Source organism: Acyrthosiphon pisum, chromosome A1, assembly GCF_005508785.2.
Source record: "Acyrthosiphon pisum isolate AL4f chromosome A1, pea_aphid_22Mar2018_4r6ur, whole genome shotgun sequence".
Taxonomy (NCBI): Eukaryota; Metazoa; Arthropoda; class Insecta; order Hemiptera; family Aphididae; genus Acyrthosiphon; species Acyrthosiphon pisum.
This window is the reverse complement of record NC_042494.1, coordinates 73,511,794-73,529,695: the sequence shown is the minus strand read 5'-3', so window position 1 is coordinate 73,529,695 and position 17,902 is coordinate 73,511,794. Positions and strand designations below refer to the sequence as shown.

Genomic DNA, 17,902 nt, shown 5'->3' with positions numbered 1-17,902 from the left:
CCAGAAACTAGTAGTACTCCATTGAATTTTTTTAAAAAGAAGCTTGGAATTGACGTAGGTATTACAATTTTAAATTATTCAAAATACTAAACATTATTAGGCCCGGAACTAAATGTTTTAAAATCGTACAAAATATGTACGATGTATTTTATACACTTATTATAATTTATAATTAGTATTACAACTCGCGCTAAAATTATTCAAAATTAAATAAACACCAGTTAAAAAATAAATTGAAAATTTAACTGCAGTCACTTTATTCAATCAGCTATTAGGTATCTATGTCATATTAATTTTTATAAAAAATTTGAATGAGTTTATTAAAAAAAATAGAATTTAATAATTTATAATAATAATTAATAATGCATAATATTTAATAATAATTTTACCTACACAATTTTTGTATATTATTTAAAGAAACAGAGAAATCTGATGATGTATTACGGGCAAAGCCCCCTACAAGTTTGCCATACAAATTTATTTTGATCCCCTCCCATGAAACATTTTCAATTACGCCACTGCTTCGTGTTATTAATTTCATTTATTGCTGTGTGCTATAATATTATTTATAATATTATGTAATAATGTTTATATTATATTAAGTTTTTATAGCTACTTTTATATTATTATTTTAAATAGGTAAATAATAAATTAGTTATTGTTAATTATATTTATAATATTAAGAAAAAAAATGAAAGAAAGACAAAACAAATATTTATTGATGATTTTGTTTTTTTTAATGTTATTATAGGATACTGATAACGATGGTTTTCATCGTATGACTAAAACTGATATTCCACCCAAATTGTTCAATAATAATGAGGGTATAACGCATCGATTAAATAACCATGAATTTGTAAGTATCTGTCATTTAATTAGAAATTGTATATTTTTAGTACCTACCTAAAAATTTCAACATATTTTAAGTAAGGTACCACTGTTCAGTGCCGTAGCCAGGGGGTGGGCACTGTGGTCACGTGCCCCCCACCCCCCCGAAATTTTTTTTAGCTTGTTTTATATTATATTATATGTTTGATAAAAATTAAAAGTTAAGGCTGTCGAAGTGAACCATTTTGAAGAGGTTGGATTTAGGAAATATTGTACATCCATTGTTAGTACTATATCTTTGTGTGTAGTGACTGATCATTAGTGTGTGAGTTCCCCGAACGCTTTATGTAGTTTAATATAAACGACGGCTAAGATTCTTGAACCCCAGTAAAGTACATACGCGCAGTTACGTCACTATATATTGTGATAAAAAAATGTTCAACTTACATGTGCTACAAAACTCCCAAAAAAAGGAAGACAAATTCACCCAGTACCAAAAGCCCTTTTGGCTATTTTAATTTTGAAAACATACATTTGAATTCCTTAATCTCTTTTCTAGATTATGTAGGAAATGGATCTATGATCTGTAGTATTGTTTAATTAGTATTATAGTACCAGAGTAATTTTTTTTTTTTTTTTCAAAATTCACTTTTACTTTTGAATTTGCTTCCAACAAAACACACAAAAAGCGGAGAAATTGTTATGTTTTTTTCGAAATTAAAATTGGATTTCTGGAAGTATATTCTTTTCCAATTATTGATCTAATCGCACTAAAAAACTACCAGTTTTCAACAGTCCTAATATAGTCTTGTATTTTTGTTAATTAATTTTAATAATAAGTATTCGAACCAAAAATGGAATGTTTTGTTTACAACATATTTTGATATAATGATAATAATATTGATGAATACATTAACCTATGGTTTACAATAATATTAATACATTGTTGTATTAAAATGTAGCCAATGTAGGTACCATAATTGTTAACATAAATATAATATAGTCATAAAATGAGTAGTAGATACATTTTATGAACAAAGAGGTCATAATTAGATATTCTAGCATTTCAAAGGCTAGAGAAAAAAAATTAAGTGCCCCCCAACATTTTTTTCTGGCTAAGGCACTGCCACTGCTGCTTTTCTACATAATAAAGGATTCGCGATTAGTAGTTAGGTCTAAAGTTTAAACTTTAAACATTGGATTCAGTGGTGCAACCAGGATATATTTTTGGGAGGGGTTTTAAATAAACTTACAATGAATAAATACATATTATATATTTTATTACATATTAGTATATTAAATCGACAGAGGTAGGTACCTAGCAAAAACAGCGAAAAGTTTTCAGTCGTAATTAAATAGTTCTACTTTAAGACGAGAGATGTTGATATTTGATAGAGAATTTTTGTACTTGTGTTTGATGTTTGGCCGGTAAATACCTACATTTTTGATATAAGGCTTGTTATAATTTTTACTTTAACTTTACTTTATTTGCTTTATTTAGATCTTAGATGTTATAATAAATAAAAATACAAATAGTTCCCAATTATTATGTTAACTTAATTAGGCAATTAAACAACGAATATTTCGAAATATGATATCTACCAATTATTAAGGGTTTAATAAGTTATAATTAAAATGTTATAAATATATTTTTCTCTTTCTTGGTATTAATCTTTGATTGAAATAAAGTTGTTACGCTTTTACTTTAATTTGAAGAAATTATATTTTTGAACTAATGAAAATATTTATTTAAAATAAATTATGAATTAGTTGCAATTCCAAGAAATAAACATGGACACAGTCGCATTGCATTTTCAAGTCTTAAGTATTACTTACAATTAAAAATCTTATGTATTATACACATTTTCGTGGTTTTGACTAATTTCGTAAATATTTGAGCTTCAAATGCTTATGAAAAAAAATGTGATGATGTATTTTGATATTTTTTAATTTCTGTAAGAATAACATATGAGATAGTCTTGTATTGAATGTTTTAGCTTTTTAATTTAGGAAATTCTAATTCAAATTTATAGAAAAAAGTTTAAAAAGTTAGGTACAGTGTCACTGTTTTGTTTTTCACATTATTTTGTATTGTATTGCTTAACCTCTTAGAAGTGAGTCTTATCACTCTCTGGCCTTATCACACAGTCACCATTCAGAAAAACTAAAAACATTGTTCAAATGCATAATAATATTATGTCATTATTCTGACAATACTTGATAACAGTATAACACGATAGGTACATGAATTGGACAAAATATGTATAGATTTTTATGTTTGCTACATATTCATTGTTTATGTTATTAATGCACTAAAAATATCAATTGTTATTTAAAGGTAACAGTTGCAAACCAAGAAGCTGTGAAAGAAAGATCCTACCGTGGTGTAGTTCAACCTAGACAAGTTGTTCCACGGTTCGTTGTACCAAGAAGTAACAGCGTAGAACATAATAGTCACGTGATTTCTCGAGACACCCAAGCACACAGTAACTACGAAGATTCATTTAATGATGAATTCTGGCCTGATATGTGGTACTTTGTAAGTATGAGCATTTTTTTTAAGCTTTATTTATAAAGAAAAGTTATATTTTATGGAATCGCATATTTCTGTGGTTAGACGATTACCATGTAAGTTTACATCAACGCACAATACTATTAAATAGTATTAGACATAAATATTATATTAGGTACTCTGAGTTTTTAATCTAATCACTATTCACTAATCACTATGTATGGCTGACTCACGTTGTAAAGAAGATATATCTTCTCTACACCGTGTACTGACTAGAAAAAAATATGTTATCAACAAATTAATTTGTTTAGTTGAATGTTTGTATTAAGAATTGATGAACAATAATTACATAGATGATTATTGATTACTTTAACAGTTAAACCACATAAAATTATTGTTGCGTCGAGTATACTATAATATTAATATACTAATTATATACTTGTTATATTTGAAGACTAAATTACGAATGCGTTCAAACACATCTAAGTGTGGAGGGGGGGGGGGGATTAAAAGGATTGAAGTGTATTCTACCGAAAATACTCATTTATTGCTGGCTTACTATATCTATATGTGCACTATAGTACTATACTGTTGATTATCGTTCCTTTATTTTGGTTTAACACTGTTTGATTGCTTGTTATCAGATTTAGCAAACTTACTGTAGTAGAAACATTGATTTTATTATTTATAAAATGTTATAATTTTAAAATAAACTCTGGAACATAAACTGTCGAAATAACAACATTATCTAAATTCTAAATGGTAAATATAGGCATAACTGCAGATGTAGGGGGCAATCTACCGAAAATAAATTCAATTAGGTACCCAAAACTATTTTACTTAATAATATTAATTATAAGCATTATATAAATTCAAAACTGTTTTATTTATTTTTATTTTCGGTACATCGCTCAAATTCAATATAATAAACAAAGGTACGTATTTACGTATTTAACAAATTATTATAATGTTGGACTAAAAATAAATAATAGTAAAGGGTATATAGATATGAGTGGTAAAACGGGGTAGTGCGTATGAAAGAGGATATGGAATTAAGACCACGTGTATTGAGAGAAAGATGAGACTACACCGGTAGTTATGCGTCATAAATTATAGAGATAGTCAAACGTCTCAGTGTGGTTTTCTTATATACTATTCGTATGAATATTTATTATACGTATACACTTTCGTATTTCGTATGAGGATACCCGCTCGCCACTGCTCTTGTTCGACAACCTTGTATTTTGGAATTTTTTTTTTTCGATGTATTAACAGGGTGAATTCGATGCTTGATATTATACCATACACATTTTCTTAGGTACTGTTTTTATTTATTTTCCTTAATTATAATAAGAACAAGAGATATGTTTTTTATGAACTCTGTGATTTGCATGCTGGAGAATGAGTATAATATTGAAATTGACGATAAGTCCAACGTGCCGTATTGAATCGCACCATTGACGTGTTGAGATAGCCCTAGAGCAGTGGTCTCAAACATACGGCCCGCTTACCCTTTTTATGTGGCCCGCAATAAAAATACATTTTTAACAAAAATATAAAAAAAATTGTTAAAATTGTTAATTTTTTTTACGCATCATAAATACATAAAATATTATCTAACGTTCATGTTTTATTATTACTTGTAAGTAATTTCATAATATATTAAGTCACATTTAAAGAAATGGATTTTGTATATATTTTTGCCTTCATTTTGTCTTAAGTTTTTAGTGTATAAGTATAAAAATGACACTTAAAAGTTGGCCCGTGAATTTTTTTTGAAAAAATATATGGCCTGTAGGTAATTTTAGTTTGAGATCACTGCCCTAGAGGATATAATACAGTGACGTTTGAATCTATTACTCAAAATCTCTTTGTAACAAAGAGATGGGCAGAAATCAAGATATGCTGCTACTATACCTTTAACCCTAGTGAAGAGACTCTTCAGAAGAGTATAGATTGTAACTAGAGTTGTTCTACGTTATTTTTGAACAGCGTTAACATTAAGGATTTCCGTAAATAAATCGAAGACCTTTAATTTTAAAAATGTAAATACAGAACAGCCAAACGTCTTTTTAGTTCAAATCACTAGGATATAAACATGGGAGGAATGAAATAATAATACTCGGCGTAGAGTGTGTGCGTCACCAAGTTAATTATTTCATTAGAATAGTCAATATAGGGAATGCCAATAGAAAGCATCTATGACGGGGGGGGGGGGGGGTCTTTGGTAGTTTGCAGGTGACTTATCCGACCAATATATGAGATTAGTGGTGTAGGGAAGCTTCCTTAATTTTATAGTTGAGATGCTTAGTACTTGGAGCATAGGTAATATGTGAGTCTGGTATGTATGTAATCGTGGCCGGTGGGAGTACGTGATTTTATATTTTGTCAGGCTGTGCTGGTTTTAAATATTAGGTATTTTTTATACGGTGTCGACATTATTCTTGATTGTTAGTATTTCAACAATAAAACGATGAAAAAATTATGATATAGTTTCAACAATTTCGATATTATATTACAATATAATATAATGTATACCTATCCGGTGTTAAGTGGCTGCCTAGTTGGAAATGCTTCAGAGTCCCTGATAGGGGCAGTGTAGAGGTGTATATTAACTTACTTTATTAATATTGTTCGGCATTATTGGTTTTAGCTATTTTGTTGCATTTTAGTAGATATTGTTGTTACATATAATGAAATATTACTATTGTGAATTTGTGACGAACAATAATGTCTATTGTAGTAATTCGATTGTATTTGGAATTCTAATACATATTCTGCAGTATTTTAATGGTAAAATTTGTCTTATTGAAAAAAAAATAAACATTTATTTGAAGCATTGTTTTTAACTTACTCTTTTAAGCCCTTTATACTCGTACCCGACGTATAGCCATTGTATTGAACTGTTGTATGAACTTAAGCTTTTTGCTGCGTCCACAATCCACTTGTTGCTAAGAAATCGGAACTTAAATTAAATATAAATATTATTATTTACCATTAATTAACGAGTAAGTAGACATTTGAAAATTAATCAAAACTTATAGATACAAACTTTCTAGCTTGAACAATATCAAAATTATTAAATATTATTTATATAAACAGACTAGTGACTACATGACTAATACCTATTATGAACAATATTGAGGAACAGAAATCGATACAAGTTTGCACACTAATGAGATAAAAATAACAATACTAACCTTTCAAAAGTCGTATGATTATTTATTAGTTAAAAGGTTTTATAAAATGTACGTTAAAGTGAAATAGCCTCATGTAGGTAGGTATTAACTATTATTTTTAAGGGTTTGAGTTTAAAGTTCATCATGTAAAATAATAAGTTATTTGAGTTTTACATGACATGTACATTTTAAATTCCCATAAGTCATACGCTACATTAATTAATATACCTAATTTAATGTTAGAGTTTTGTATTTGTGAAAAGTAATATTAATTATTAATTTAACAATTAATATAATTATAGATTTTAAAGATTTTTCTGAAATTGTTGTTACTAACCCATAATTAAACTTCATAAATTAAATACATGAAGTTGAATTTTTTTTGGTCCTAGGAGGTTTACATGGCCTTGGTTTTTCCCTCCCTTACCATAGTAATAATATATCCATATTCATTATGTTAGTAATCATAATTATAAGTTTATACTGCGCATTACGCATTTTCAGCAAGATATACGAACTAACGTAAAGGATCCCGTACTTGATATGAATATAGTACCAGTCTTTTTTGAACTCGGAATTACAGGAAAAGGTGTGAATATTACAGTACCAGATGATGGATTAGAATGGACGCATCCAGAAATATTACCAAAATTTGTGAGTTAAGAACTTTTTAAATTTAAAGTTTGCGCATGTAATTTAATGGATATATTTTGTAAAACATTGATTTAAAAAAATGACGATGAAGTTAATACTATGTTTATTAACCAGCTTACTTAGTAAGGTACTGATTATAGCCTTAGTAATTTTACTAATTACTAATTTTCTATATGCCAATCAATTTTTTCTAATCGTGTTGCGCATATATAGGTATACGCATATAATATAATATATTTAGCTCATCACCTAATTATTAGATGATAATAACGACACACGTTTTATTGGTTTCATTTGATAATATACAAATAATAATATGTTAGATTTGAAAGAATTTTTTATAAAAATATAAAGACTGCTTATAAATCAAATATTTCTTTATTGTCATATTTTAGTAAGTAGGTAATTGTACAAACAATTTACAATTTTAAAATACTCATAACTTGCTTTGAAATTAAAATATTAAAAAAAACCCATGAGATCTCTATATAATAATCTTACTTTTAAATTTTATAAGAGGTCAATTCATATAACTGCTAAACTAACAGAGCTAAACGTGATCTGCTGAGCGTACAATTTTCTATATGTTATGAGTTTGTAAGACGGAGAGTACGCATTCGGGTGTATAGCACCATCTTAAAAAAAAACATTTTGTTTTTTGGCCCTTAAGCGTCCGGACCTGGGTTTGACTGTTGACTGCATCCGGCCTCTGATTCCTCTTATATGTATAATTACTCTACTGATAGAACTGCTGGTAAAGGAAATTAATTTTAAACACAAACACATGCATTTAAATAGAGTTTCCCTTTTGAAAGGAAATGTCTTATGTTTCATGTTTGTAATTTTGCTTAGTAATGAAGTTATAATAACTATCATAACATATTATATTGTATATTAAGTATTACTATTAATACTACTACATTAATTAATCTGTTTGATCTTATATTATTTGCATGTAATTGTACACTTCTTAGTTCTTATAGTATTAGTTCTGTATACGATACATTACAATTATATATTTACAATACAAGTGACAAGTGTAATATTTTAGATTCAGAGCTGAGTGATGAATGTATTGATTTTACAATGATGTGTGGTTGTTGTTGTTTTTTTAAATTTTTTGTGTCTGTGTAGATGATAAGTAGTCAAAATAATAATTCGATTTTAAACTTTAGTAAATTTTCACTGGATGTTTATATTAGCATTTTCTATACACCATAAAATGTTCAAATTCATTTTAATTATTTTGAGATATTGACGGACGAGCTATTTTCAGTTTACAATTTTTTTAGTTTTTTTTCTATAAATGTCAATAAAATTTTTGAAAAAAGCTTGTAAATTTAATACAAGACTCCTAATATATTGTTAGAATGACAGTTGAAAAATATTAAAATTATATGCTCACAATTATTTTTCTCCACTCAGAATCGTTTTTTGTTTATAATGATATTATATAAATTATCATTAAATTCGAATTTAACACCATCCATTACTAACAGTCACCCACTTGTAACCTACTGTATAGCAAAGTGACTTCCACTTACACGCTTTTTTTTATTTGATGGTTGTAAAGTAAATAATTAAATATATTATTACTAGGTACATTTTATTATGTAATTTCAATACGTTTGATATTAATCTATAATTACAATTATATAATATAATCTATGATTGTAAATAATTAGTTTGAAATATTAATTTCAGAATCCTGACATAAGTTGGAATTGTATTTCGAATAATAATAATATTATGCCCGATAAAGATGAAAATGGAGCGTATAGAGCTCATGGAACTAGATGTGCCGGGGAAATAATTATGCAGCCAGATAATGGAATATGTGGCGTAGGAACAGCCCATGGTGCTAATCTTGGAGGTAAACAGGATGTTTGTACGATTTAATGAAATTTGAAAGAGTTTGTTGAACTTAAACATAAATATTAACAAATAATAATATATCTTATTTTAGGCATTAAGTTTTTGGACGATGGGTCGACAGACACTAGAGAAGCTAAAGCATTAAAATATGCTCGTAATTATGTGTGCATTTATAGTAATTCATGGGGTCCTGCAGATACCGGAACGTTTATGGAACATTTGACAGATATTGTAAAAAGAGCGCTTTCAAAAGGCATACATCAAGTAAAGTAGCTAAAAGATAAAGTTCCGTTCTATATATATATAATATTTATAATTTTTTTTATCTATTGCAATAGATACATTTCACTTTTACTATTGCAATATTATACACAGATTGCAGAATATGTTATCAATAATTACTATTTACTACATACCTAACTTGTAATAATAACATTCTTATCGTTATAATATTACATTGGTCAATTAGTATAATATTATTATTCACATCATTAGATAATAATATAGTTAAAATATAAACTACGTTAAAAAATAAACAAGTACCAATACGATTTAAAATTGTTTTTCATAATATTAAACTCAATCAAAACTCACATGGTTTTAGGGTCGGGACGGAAAAGGAGCTATTTATGTGTTCGCCGCGGGAAATGGAAAAACGGAAGGCGACAACTGTGCTTGCGATGGTTATGTAAATTCCATGTATACCATAGTGGTTGCTAGTTGCGATGATAGTGGTCACGTAGCACACTATTCCGAAAGATGTGCTTCGATCATGGCTACTGCATACAGTGGTTCTGGACAAGAAAAGAACGTGGTAGGTACATGCATCTCAATAATATTGGGTCTTGGGTCTTTGTATATACACCGGTAATAGGGTGTGTCATCAGGGTGGAACTGGCTCTAAAATGCCTACCGTGCATTTCAGTTTAAAAGGCCCTAAAATATAATCATATACATATAGGTATTATACGACATAGGTACGTTAATTAGTAAAATTATTCAATATTATTTTTTTGTTTACCTACCTAATTGAAATATCCAGTTAATAATATTAATTAGTCGTTGACCATTGTACATAATATTACCAGTGCTATAAAAAAAAATACTGTACTTTACAAATAAAGTAACGTAAAATACGTTACTCGAATAATCGAATGATTTAATTAAGTAATACGCGTATATTAACTCTAAGGCGGTACAAAAGAACACATAATAAGACGCACTTACTAAAAAAAAAACGAAAACTAAATATAGTGTAGAACTCGAAGCATAATTCTGTATGAATTGTATAGAAATAAAAACTGTATCATATTAAATTGATCGCTCTGTGTATGAATATTAAATTTATTTCAAAGAAAATGCTATTCGACGTATATTTTAATATTTTATACTATACAGGAAATATAGTATCGTAAAGTACAACATTATTAATAGCACGAGGAAGGATTCGATAATAATCAATAACAGCGTTTCTTAATTCTCAAATGTTCATTCGATCTATTTAATTTTAAAATTAAGTGATAAACTTATAAAATCTTTTCTTATGTGTTTGCTGAATCTAAAACAGATGGTGTTATCGTCCACGATAATTTTAGTTTAAGTCAGTTATTCTGTTATCTACCTAGCGTTAGAAATTAACCTTAGTGATTATTGCGATTTATATGGACAATTTATGTGCAACTTTGAGACCTATATTATCTTCCAATAAAATTGCTAAGACTATAAGTCAATAATTAATAAATGTCCAACAAAATAAATAATATTATACTGGGTTTTAATTTATTTTATTTTTGTATTAACTTTACAAACATTTAATTTTTTAACTTTTGAGTTGGTAAAATTGTCAATTATTAATATTTCATTTTCATTTTTTTATTGTTCATAACCGCCATAAGTGGTTAGAGAAAATCGAAGTTTGGTTGACTAAAAACTGTATTTTAAAAATATTATACTTCAATTTAAAATATATTTTGTAATTATATTAAAAAAATATATACCTACACATAATAATATGTATTGTACATAAACCCATGGCTAAATATGTACAATGTATAATAGTAGAGAAATAAATTATTATTCATTACTATTATATATTATATAGTATTCTTAATTTGTATTTATATAATTAAAACAACTGTAATATAAGAATTATCGAGTTAATTTTTTACTTGGAAAACAATCGGATAATGGATTAAATATATTTTAGTAAATATATATTTAATGATGTTTTGTCTAGTAAAAATAAAAAAATTAATATTAATTTCTTTTAATCTAGTTGACTGCCGATGTAAACGGAAAATGTACTGACAAACATACTGGAACGTCTGCAGCTGCACCACTGGTGTCTGGTATTATAGCGTTAGCTCTGTCGGCCAAGTAATATTTATGATGAGCTCAAACACTCAAACTATTCGATTGTAAATTAATTATAATTTTTAATTATTTCAAGACCTGAACTGACATGGAGGGACGTGCAACATCTAATAGCTTGGACATCTCAGGTGGTGCCATTGAGTGATAACTACGGATGGAACAGGAACAAAGCCGGGTTCTATTATTCCGTCGACTTTGGGTTCGGCTTAGTGAATGCTTACAAGCTAGTCCAAGAAGCTATGAAATGGGAAAACGTGCCTGAGATGTCGTCGTGTGGTATACGTATGCCTAAGGTCAGGTAGGTATCGAACGCAACAAATAAATTCATAACGATTTTAACGATCATATAATTTTTTTTAAATTAATATTTATAATATTGTACATATTATCAAACAAAACCTTAAAGTATAGCTAAAAAAATAATTTGTCATTCATTAATATTATTAGTAAATTAGTTTAATAATAAATTGTATTTGTTTAGAGGTTATCCTGTATCGAGAGATCGTGCCGCCCGTATTACCGTGCACTCGAATGGCTGCGAAGGAATGACTGGTGAAATAAAATACTTGGAATATGTACAGTTAATATTAACAATGTCTTATCCAAAAAGAGGAGATATTCAAATAGCAATGAAATCACCGTTAGGTAATATATTTTTTTATAAGTTGTGACTTTGTTCTGTATTAGCGTTTGTGAGTTTTTGCGTAAATAATAATAGATCAAGAATGATACAAAATATATGAGGCTATTAGGCTAACAATATATCATGTCCATATAAATCTACAAATTTGTCAAAGAAATTATAACTTATCATATGCAAACAATAATACCTTGCATTGTCTGTCTCTCTCGCAAACATGTTAGCTTCAATATATTACACGTAAAACAGCTAATGTCCATGGTCTATTCTACTAATGTCTATGATTTTTTGTCACCAATTTTATCAGTAATTCAAATTTTATTTTAATACCTTAAATGCTATAAACTATTAAGACTAATCTAAAAATCCAAATGTGTAGTTTACAAGTAAATTTACGTGAATTTCGGAATAATTGTAAATGTTAAAATTTTATTTTAGAATTAATTTTGTTAAATTATTGTATTATTTATTAAATATTTGAAACTTTAGAAACTATAGGAGTTGAATGATAATTGATTCTATTATAGCAGTGTCGCTATCATCTGTCTTTAAGCGGTTCAAGGAATTAAGTCTAGTGACTAGTATTATTGTATATTTTGTTTATTAAATTGAAAGCAATGTAAAAATTTCTAGCAACATTTTGGTAAGTAAATAGTCAATTTTAAATGTACGTATTTATCGTTACCAGTAAAGTGTGTAAGATACATTTACTGAGCTCACATATTACGTTACTATAATTTGTATACAATACAATATATTCGTTATATACTAATTTCTAATGATATATTTACTTGTATAGGGACGGAATGTCGAGTCCTGGAAAATCGACCAAAAGACTTTAATGCTAATGGATTAGGAAGATGGACATTTTCAATACTCGCTTTCTGGGGAGAATCTCCAAAAGGAAATTTCGTCATTGATATTTTTGATAAGGTATATATACATGTTTTTGATTTAATTAGCATTTAATACAAATGGTTAATCGATATATGTTGTTAATGCAGACTGGTGATTCATCCAACAAAGGTATAATTACTGAAATGACTTTATCTTTGCACGGAACCAAAGATCCACCAAAAATTTATCAAAATGGTCCTCGACCATATGATGATTTCAAATTAGCGAAACCGGTTGGTATCCACTATATGTTGTATTATAATGAAAAATTACTTTAATTTACGTTGCTTCTTACAGGGAGATACACCTAGATTTTCAAATCTTAGTCAAAGTAAGGGAAAAAGTCTTGTAAAACCTAAGGTCCAGAAAAGACCGTATGTTTCGAGTCCAATTAATATGGAAGAATTCCAAATAGTAGAAGAAATAAAAAATCAAATTCAAGATGACCAAATGTTAAATCAAAACTTAATAATGGAAATGGAAGAAGAAGCTGCTAATCATGAAGAAGAAATTTTACAGAATATTACATCGAATATCATGAATTCAGCTATCGATTTAGACAGTGAATTATTTGACAGAGATAACGATTTAGATCTCTAAACAAGTTTTGAAAATTATTTTTCAGTGTATAAAGTGTGACGCGATTATCTAATTTATAATTAATTTAATATCTACCGCGATGTTCACTAAATACATTTTTAATTTCTTAAATTGATTTATTTACCTTATCTGATATTAAATTGTAGTTAATAAACACAATTCATGTTTACTATAATGTCATTTATTTTCTATAGATATTATAATTACTACATTCACAACGATAATTATTATATTTTAAATTTCTAATTTGTATTTTTACCTGAAGGCATTGTATGAAAATTATAATTACATTTTGATGCGTTTTTTAAACATAATATTAAACATTCATTCGTAAAAATTATTAAATCCAATATATTTTCCTAAAACTAACATTAGTTGTAATACAAAGAGGGAACCCATATAAAAATGTCACACGAGGTAAATTTTTAAAATATTAAATCATTTTTAAATTTAATTTTTATGTATAAACTGCTGTGAACACTAAATTAACGGAATTTAACATTGCATGCATGCATGCATGCATGTTTTTAAATAATTAATGTTCTATAAATTGAAAATAATGGACTTCTGACTATGAAATAAAGGGAATAATAATTATAAGTTCAAAAATCAAATTGATAACTATTGCAAAAGAACACAACAATGTAATTTGTAATGAATGATTTATTAACATTTGTATAGTTATTCGTGCGGGTGATTCGGTAATAATATCTAAATCGAAATATTTTTCTGCTATTATATATTATCGTGATATATACAAATTGGTTAGTTAATTTTTTTTTTATGAAGTATATGCCGTATAGGAATGTTTTAAACTTTTAGTCAAAGTTTTAATTTGTATACGAATATAATATTTAGGCACCTAAAGTAAAAATTAAATCATTAATGTATAATATGTTTGGATATACTCTTAACGACTTTGGTGAATTTAATAAGACATATTATTGTCGTATACCTAGCTGATTATGTTTACCAAGCAGTCTATGGCTGATTATTGTTTAAAAGAGGACAACACTATAGTAATATTAATATTGTCTTAATCGAATGGTGTTGTGTATGTGTGTGTGTGTATGTGTGTGTGTGTGTGTGTGTGTGTGTGTGTGTGTGTGTGTGTGTGGGGGGGGGATAATATTATCTTGAATTCTTAGAAAGCACTAAACATTGGCGGGGACATAAAGATGTCACAAAATTGAATTCATATAATTGGTCGTAGGTAACATACCTTTGTTCGCGTGTGTTGTTCTTCTCATTATTTACGAGCCGCCAAAGCAGAAGTGTGACGAAAAAACAATGAAAAAAAATTCGTAATAAACATTTGACTAACGAGCGCGTGTCATTATTGGTCGACACTTGTACCGTCATCAAGCCCAAATAGGTACGTCTGACGAATTAATAACGTGTAATCAAGTATAGACGTTTAACGTACACCTAAACAAATATCATACAAGCCGACAGAAATCATATGGACGAATGTTGTAGGTAAATTGTAAATTGTCGCGATGTCTACTATGTAAAACGGAACCTAAAATAGTATTATATTATCTGTTCGTTCGCACATTTTAATATATTTTCGTACAGTTGGTTTGTTCTATTCTATACTGCAGGTAAATACATAACGACAATAATATTATTACGTATTATAATTATTTTCGAATACACTGCACTCCGTTTCCGTTTGTATAATAAATGTTAAACACTTGTGAAGAACTTCTATTAATTAGAACAATAATAATTATCATAATATCATACTATTATAGAATAATGTGAATATTAATTGTGTAATAAGTGTCAATAATATATATTTTATCTATTATTAAAAAAAAAAAAAAATACAATATTCATTAATTATTATGGCGTATCGGCAAATGTTTTTTTTTCATTTAAAAATCTTCACATTTAAAAAACGTTTTATAAAAACTATTATTGGATTAAGGTGAAATTTAAGACAGAAATAAAAAATAAAATTTTAATTTATTTTATGTCCGTGGGCAGTGGATATGGACCATGGAGTGGTCAGAAATATCATGTTACGAAAATAGTACAGATAATATCGTACAATAATTATTGTATTTAACTATAATACACTTATATAATATGCACGGGTAAACAATTTATAAAATATATAGTAAAGGTATAATAATATGTTTTTAACTTAAGGCACTTTAGATATGTATTTGATACCCACATTATCATATTACGTATTTTATCTGATCGATATTCGAGTGGGTACTTGAGACGGGTATTATATCACTATTACTAAACATAATGCAATATCATTATATTAATATATATTAATAATAATTCGTGTATGAATAGGTACGCGATGGTACAAGTAAAAATATTATACGCGAACGGGTTTAAAGAATTCACATAATAATATACCACTCGAATGCTAAATTATTATATTAACTAGAATAAAATATGTTTGATATTTATGAGTTACCTATACGCTTCAAGTATTCCAGAAAAACGTAACGAATTCAATTATATACAGCCAATATTACAATGTTTGGAAAGTAAAATACACAGATCGCATATACCTATAATATTTTGTAGATGCATATTGTATATTATTATTTATTGTGTAGTGCTTACTGCTGATGATTTAATTGTATGAAATATGAAATATGCGTATGTAATATTATGAACATAAAGCGATTTATTTTTTTATTTTTTGTATCTTGAAATACGTAGGTAGTAGGTTCCCATCTATTGGAGATGTTATATGTGTTCTGATGCATTAACTGACCTACTAAATGCATTCATCGTTTTTTAAAGTTAGAAATGAAATTATATGGATTTGGTGCACAGGATTTTATTAAATTGAATCACAGTTTTTCGGTTTCAAACATTTTTTTTTTGAGCTTATCATCTTTTGTGATCTAATCTATTGAAATACAGAATTTTTATTGATCAGTAACACTATTTTTTGGAAAATAAATTTTTCAATTGAAATTATAAACGTTTACTTACTTGCAAGTTTCAAACTTACATGTTATACCTAAACTATTTTGATTTTCATTTGTAAAATTATAAGCTAAAAATGTGATTTAAAAATTATTTTGTTTCATTTAATTTCATCAAATTAATTTTTTTGAATAATACGAAGAATCAGCAATGGTTTGTTTGACAGGTGAATAATATTATAATATTATAATGAATAATAACGAATAGGTCAATTTTGTAAATTTAATGTTTTCGTAAAAATAATTAATTATGCTACAAATTCAAAGAGTACAAATTAAAAAAGGTGGGCAAGTGGATGTCACTTTGCTGTACAGTAGATTACAAGTGGGTCACTGCATAACGGATGGTATTAATTTTAAATTCAATGATATAATATAATTGTATAAGAAAAACGATTCTGAGCGGAGATGATGGTATGTCAGTCTAGGTATAAGACATATTATATACTAATTATATATGGTATTAAAAAAAAAATTTATCTATAATAGGTACCTATAATAAATTCCAAATTAATCATATCACAATATCCATTAGGTATTTATAACGCGTTATACATCAAAAAAATAATATATATCATTGATATATAATAGTATACTTTAGAAGTTTCAAGTACCTACAAATAATATTATACAATCACAATAATAAGAACATCTTATGTATTTTTTTAGATTTTTTGGTAATAGAATTAACTACTTACGTGGAATCTTGTTTTACATTTTCAATCCTTAGAAATAAAAGTTCAACATTTTATAAATTTTTAACTACGAAATAATTATTCAATTTTAAATTTGATAAATGTTGTCAAAATTCGATCTTTAAATGATTATAATTTTAATTTGACTTGCTTGTAGACATTTTTTTTTTTAGAAAAAGTAGACAAACTTATGAGGAATCTTGTATTATATTTTCAAATCTTAGATTTGAAAAGAAAATTTTTGATAAATTTCTTACTAAAACTAATTTGTAAATTTTCGTCATTTTTACGTATTTTGTCAATATTTGAAATTATAAAAAAAATTGGGAGTATGGATTTTTAATTTTTCACTAAAAAAAATGGAAACTGAAAATGTCCGTAAACAGCTCAAAATAAATCAAAATATTTGAAAAATGTTATGGTATATAGTAAATGCTAATATAAACATTCAGTCAAAATTGTATGTACCTACGGTCATTTATTTTAGAGTTGTATCAAAAACCAAAATCGATTTTCCCGAAAACAGATTTTACGTAAAATTCCCGTTTTTCCTTAATTTTTCTTTTGTTTATCACGGCGCTTTTGAAAACTACTGGGAAATTTTTACTTTTAACCCCTCAAAGTACCAATTAGATTTCTTTTCAGAAAACGTACTGTTGAAGAAAATACAAGAACTTTTACTG

General features: G+C 27.2%; 1 protein-coding gene across 1 annotated transcript in view; it reads left to right on the top strand.

Moving 5' to 3' along the window:
* Window positions 1-13,730, top strand: part of LOC100166094 (neuroendocrine convertase 1) — a 51,540-nt gene extending 37,810 nt beyond the window's left edge. The window contains exons 3-14 of the mRNA XM_029487487.1: window positions 752-856; window positions 3,167-3,367; window positions 7,024-7,173; window positions 8,878-9,046; window positions 9,140-9,312; window positions 9,653-9,862; window positions 11,324-11,424; window positions 11,498-11,719; window positions 11,903-12,066; window positions 12,861-12,994; window positions 13,066-13,191; window positions 13,256-13,730. Coding sequence (XP_029343347.1) covers window positions 752-856; window positions 3,167-3,367; window positions 7,024-7,173; window positions 8,878-9,046; window positions 9,140-9,312; window positions 9,653-9,862; window positions 11,324-11,424; window positions 11,498-11,719; window positions 11,903-12,066; window positions 12,861-12,994; window positions 13,066-13,191; window positions 13,256-13,558 — 2,058 coding nt within the window. The 3' untranslated portion in view covers window positions 13,559-13,730. The remainder of the gene's footprint in view (window positions 1-751; window positions 857-3,166; window positions 3,368-7,023; window positions 7,174-8,877; window positions 9,047-9,139; window positions 9,313-9,652; window positions 9,863-11,323; window positions 11,425-11,497; window positions 11,720-11,902; window positions 12,067-12,860; window positions 12,995-13,065; window positions 13,192-13,255) is intronic.
* Window positions 13,731-17,902: the final 4,172 nt, after the last annotated feature.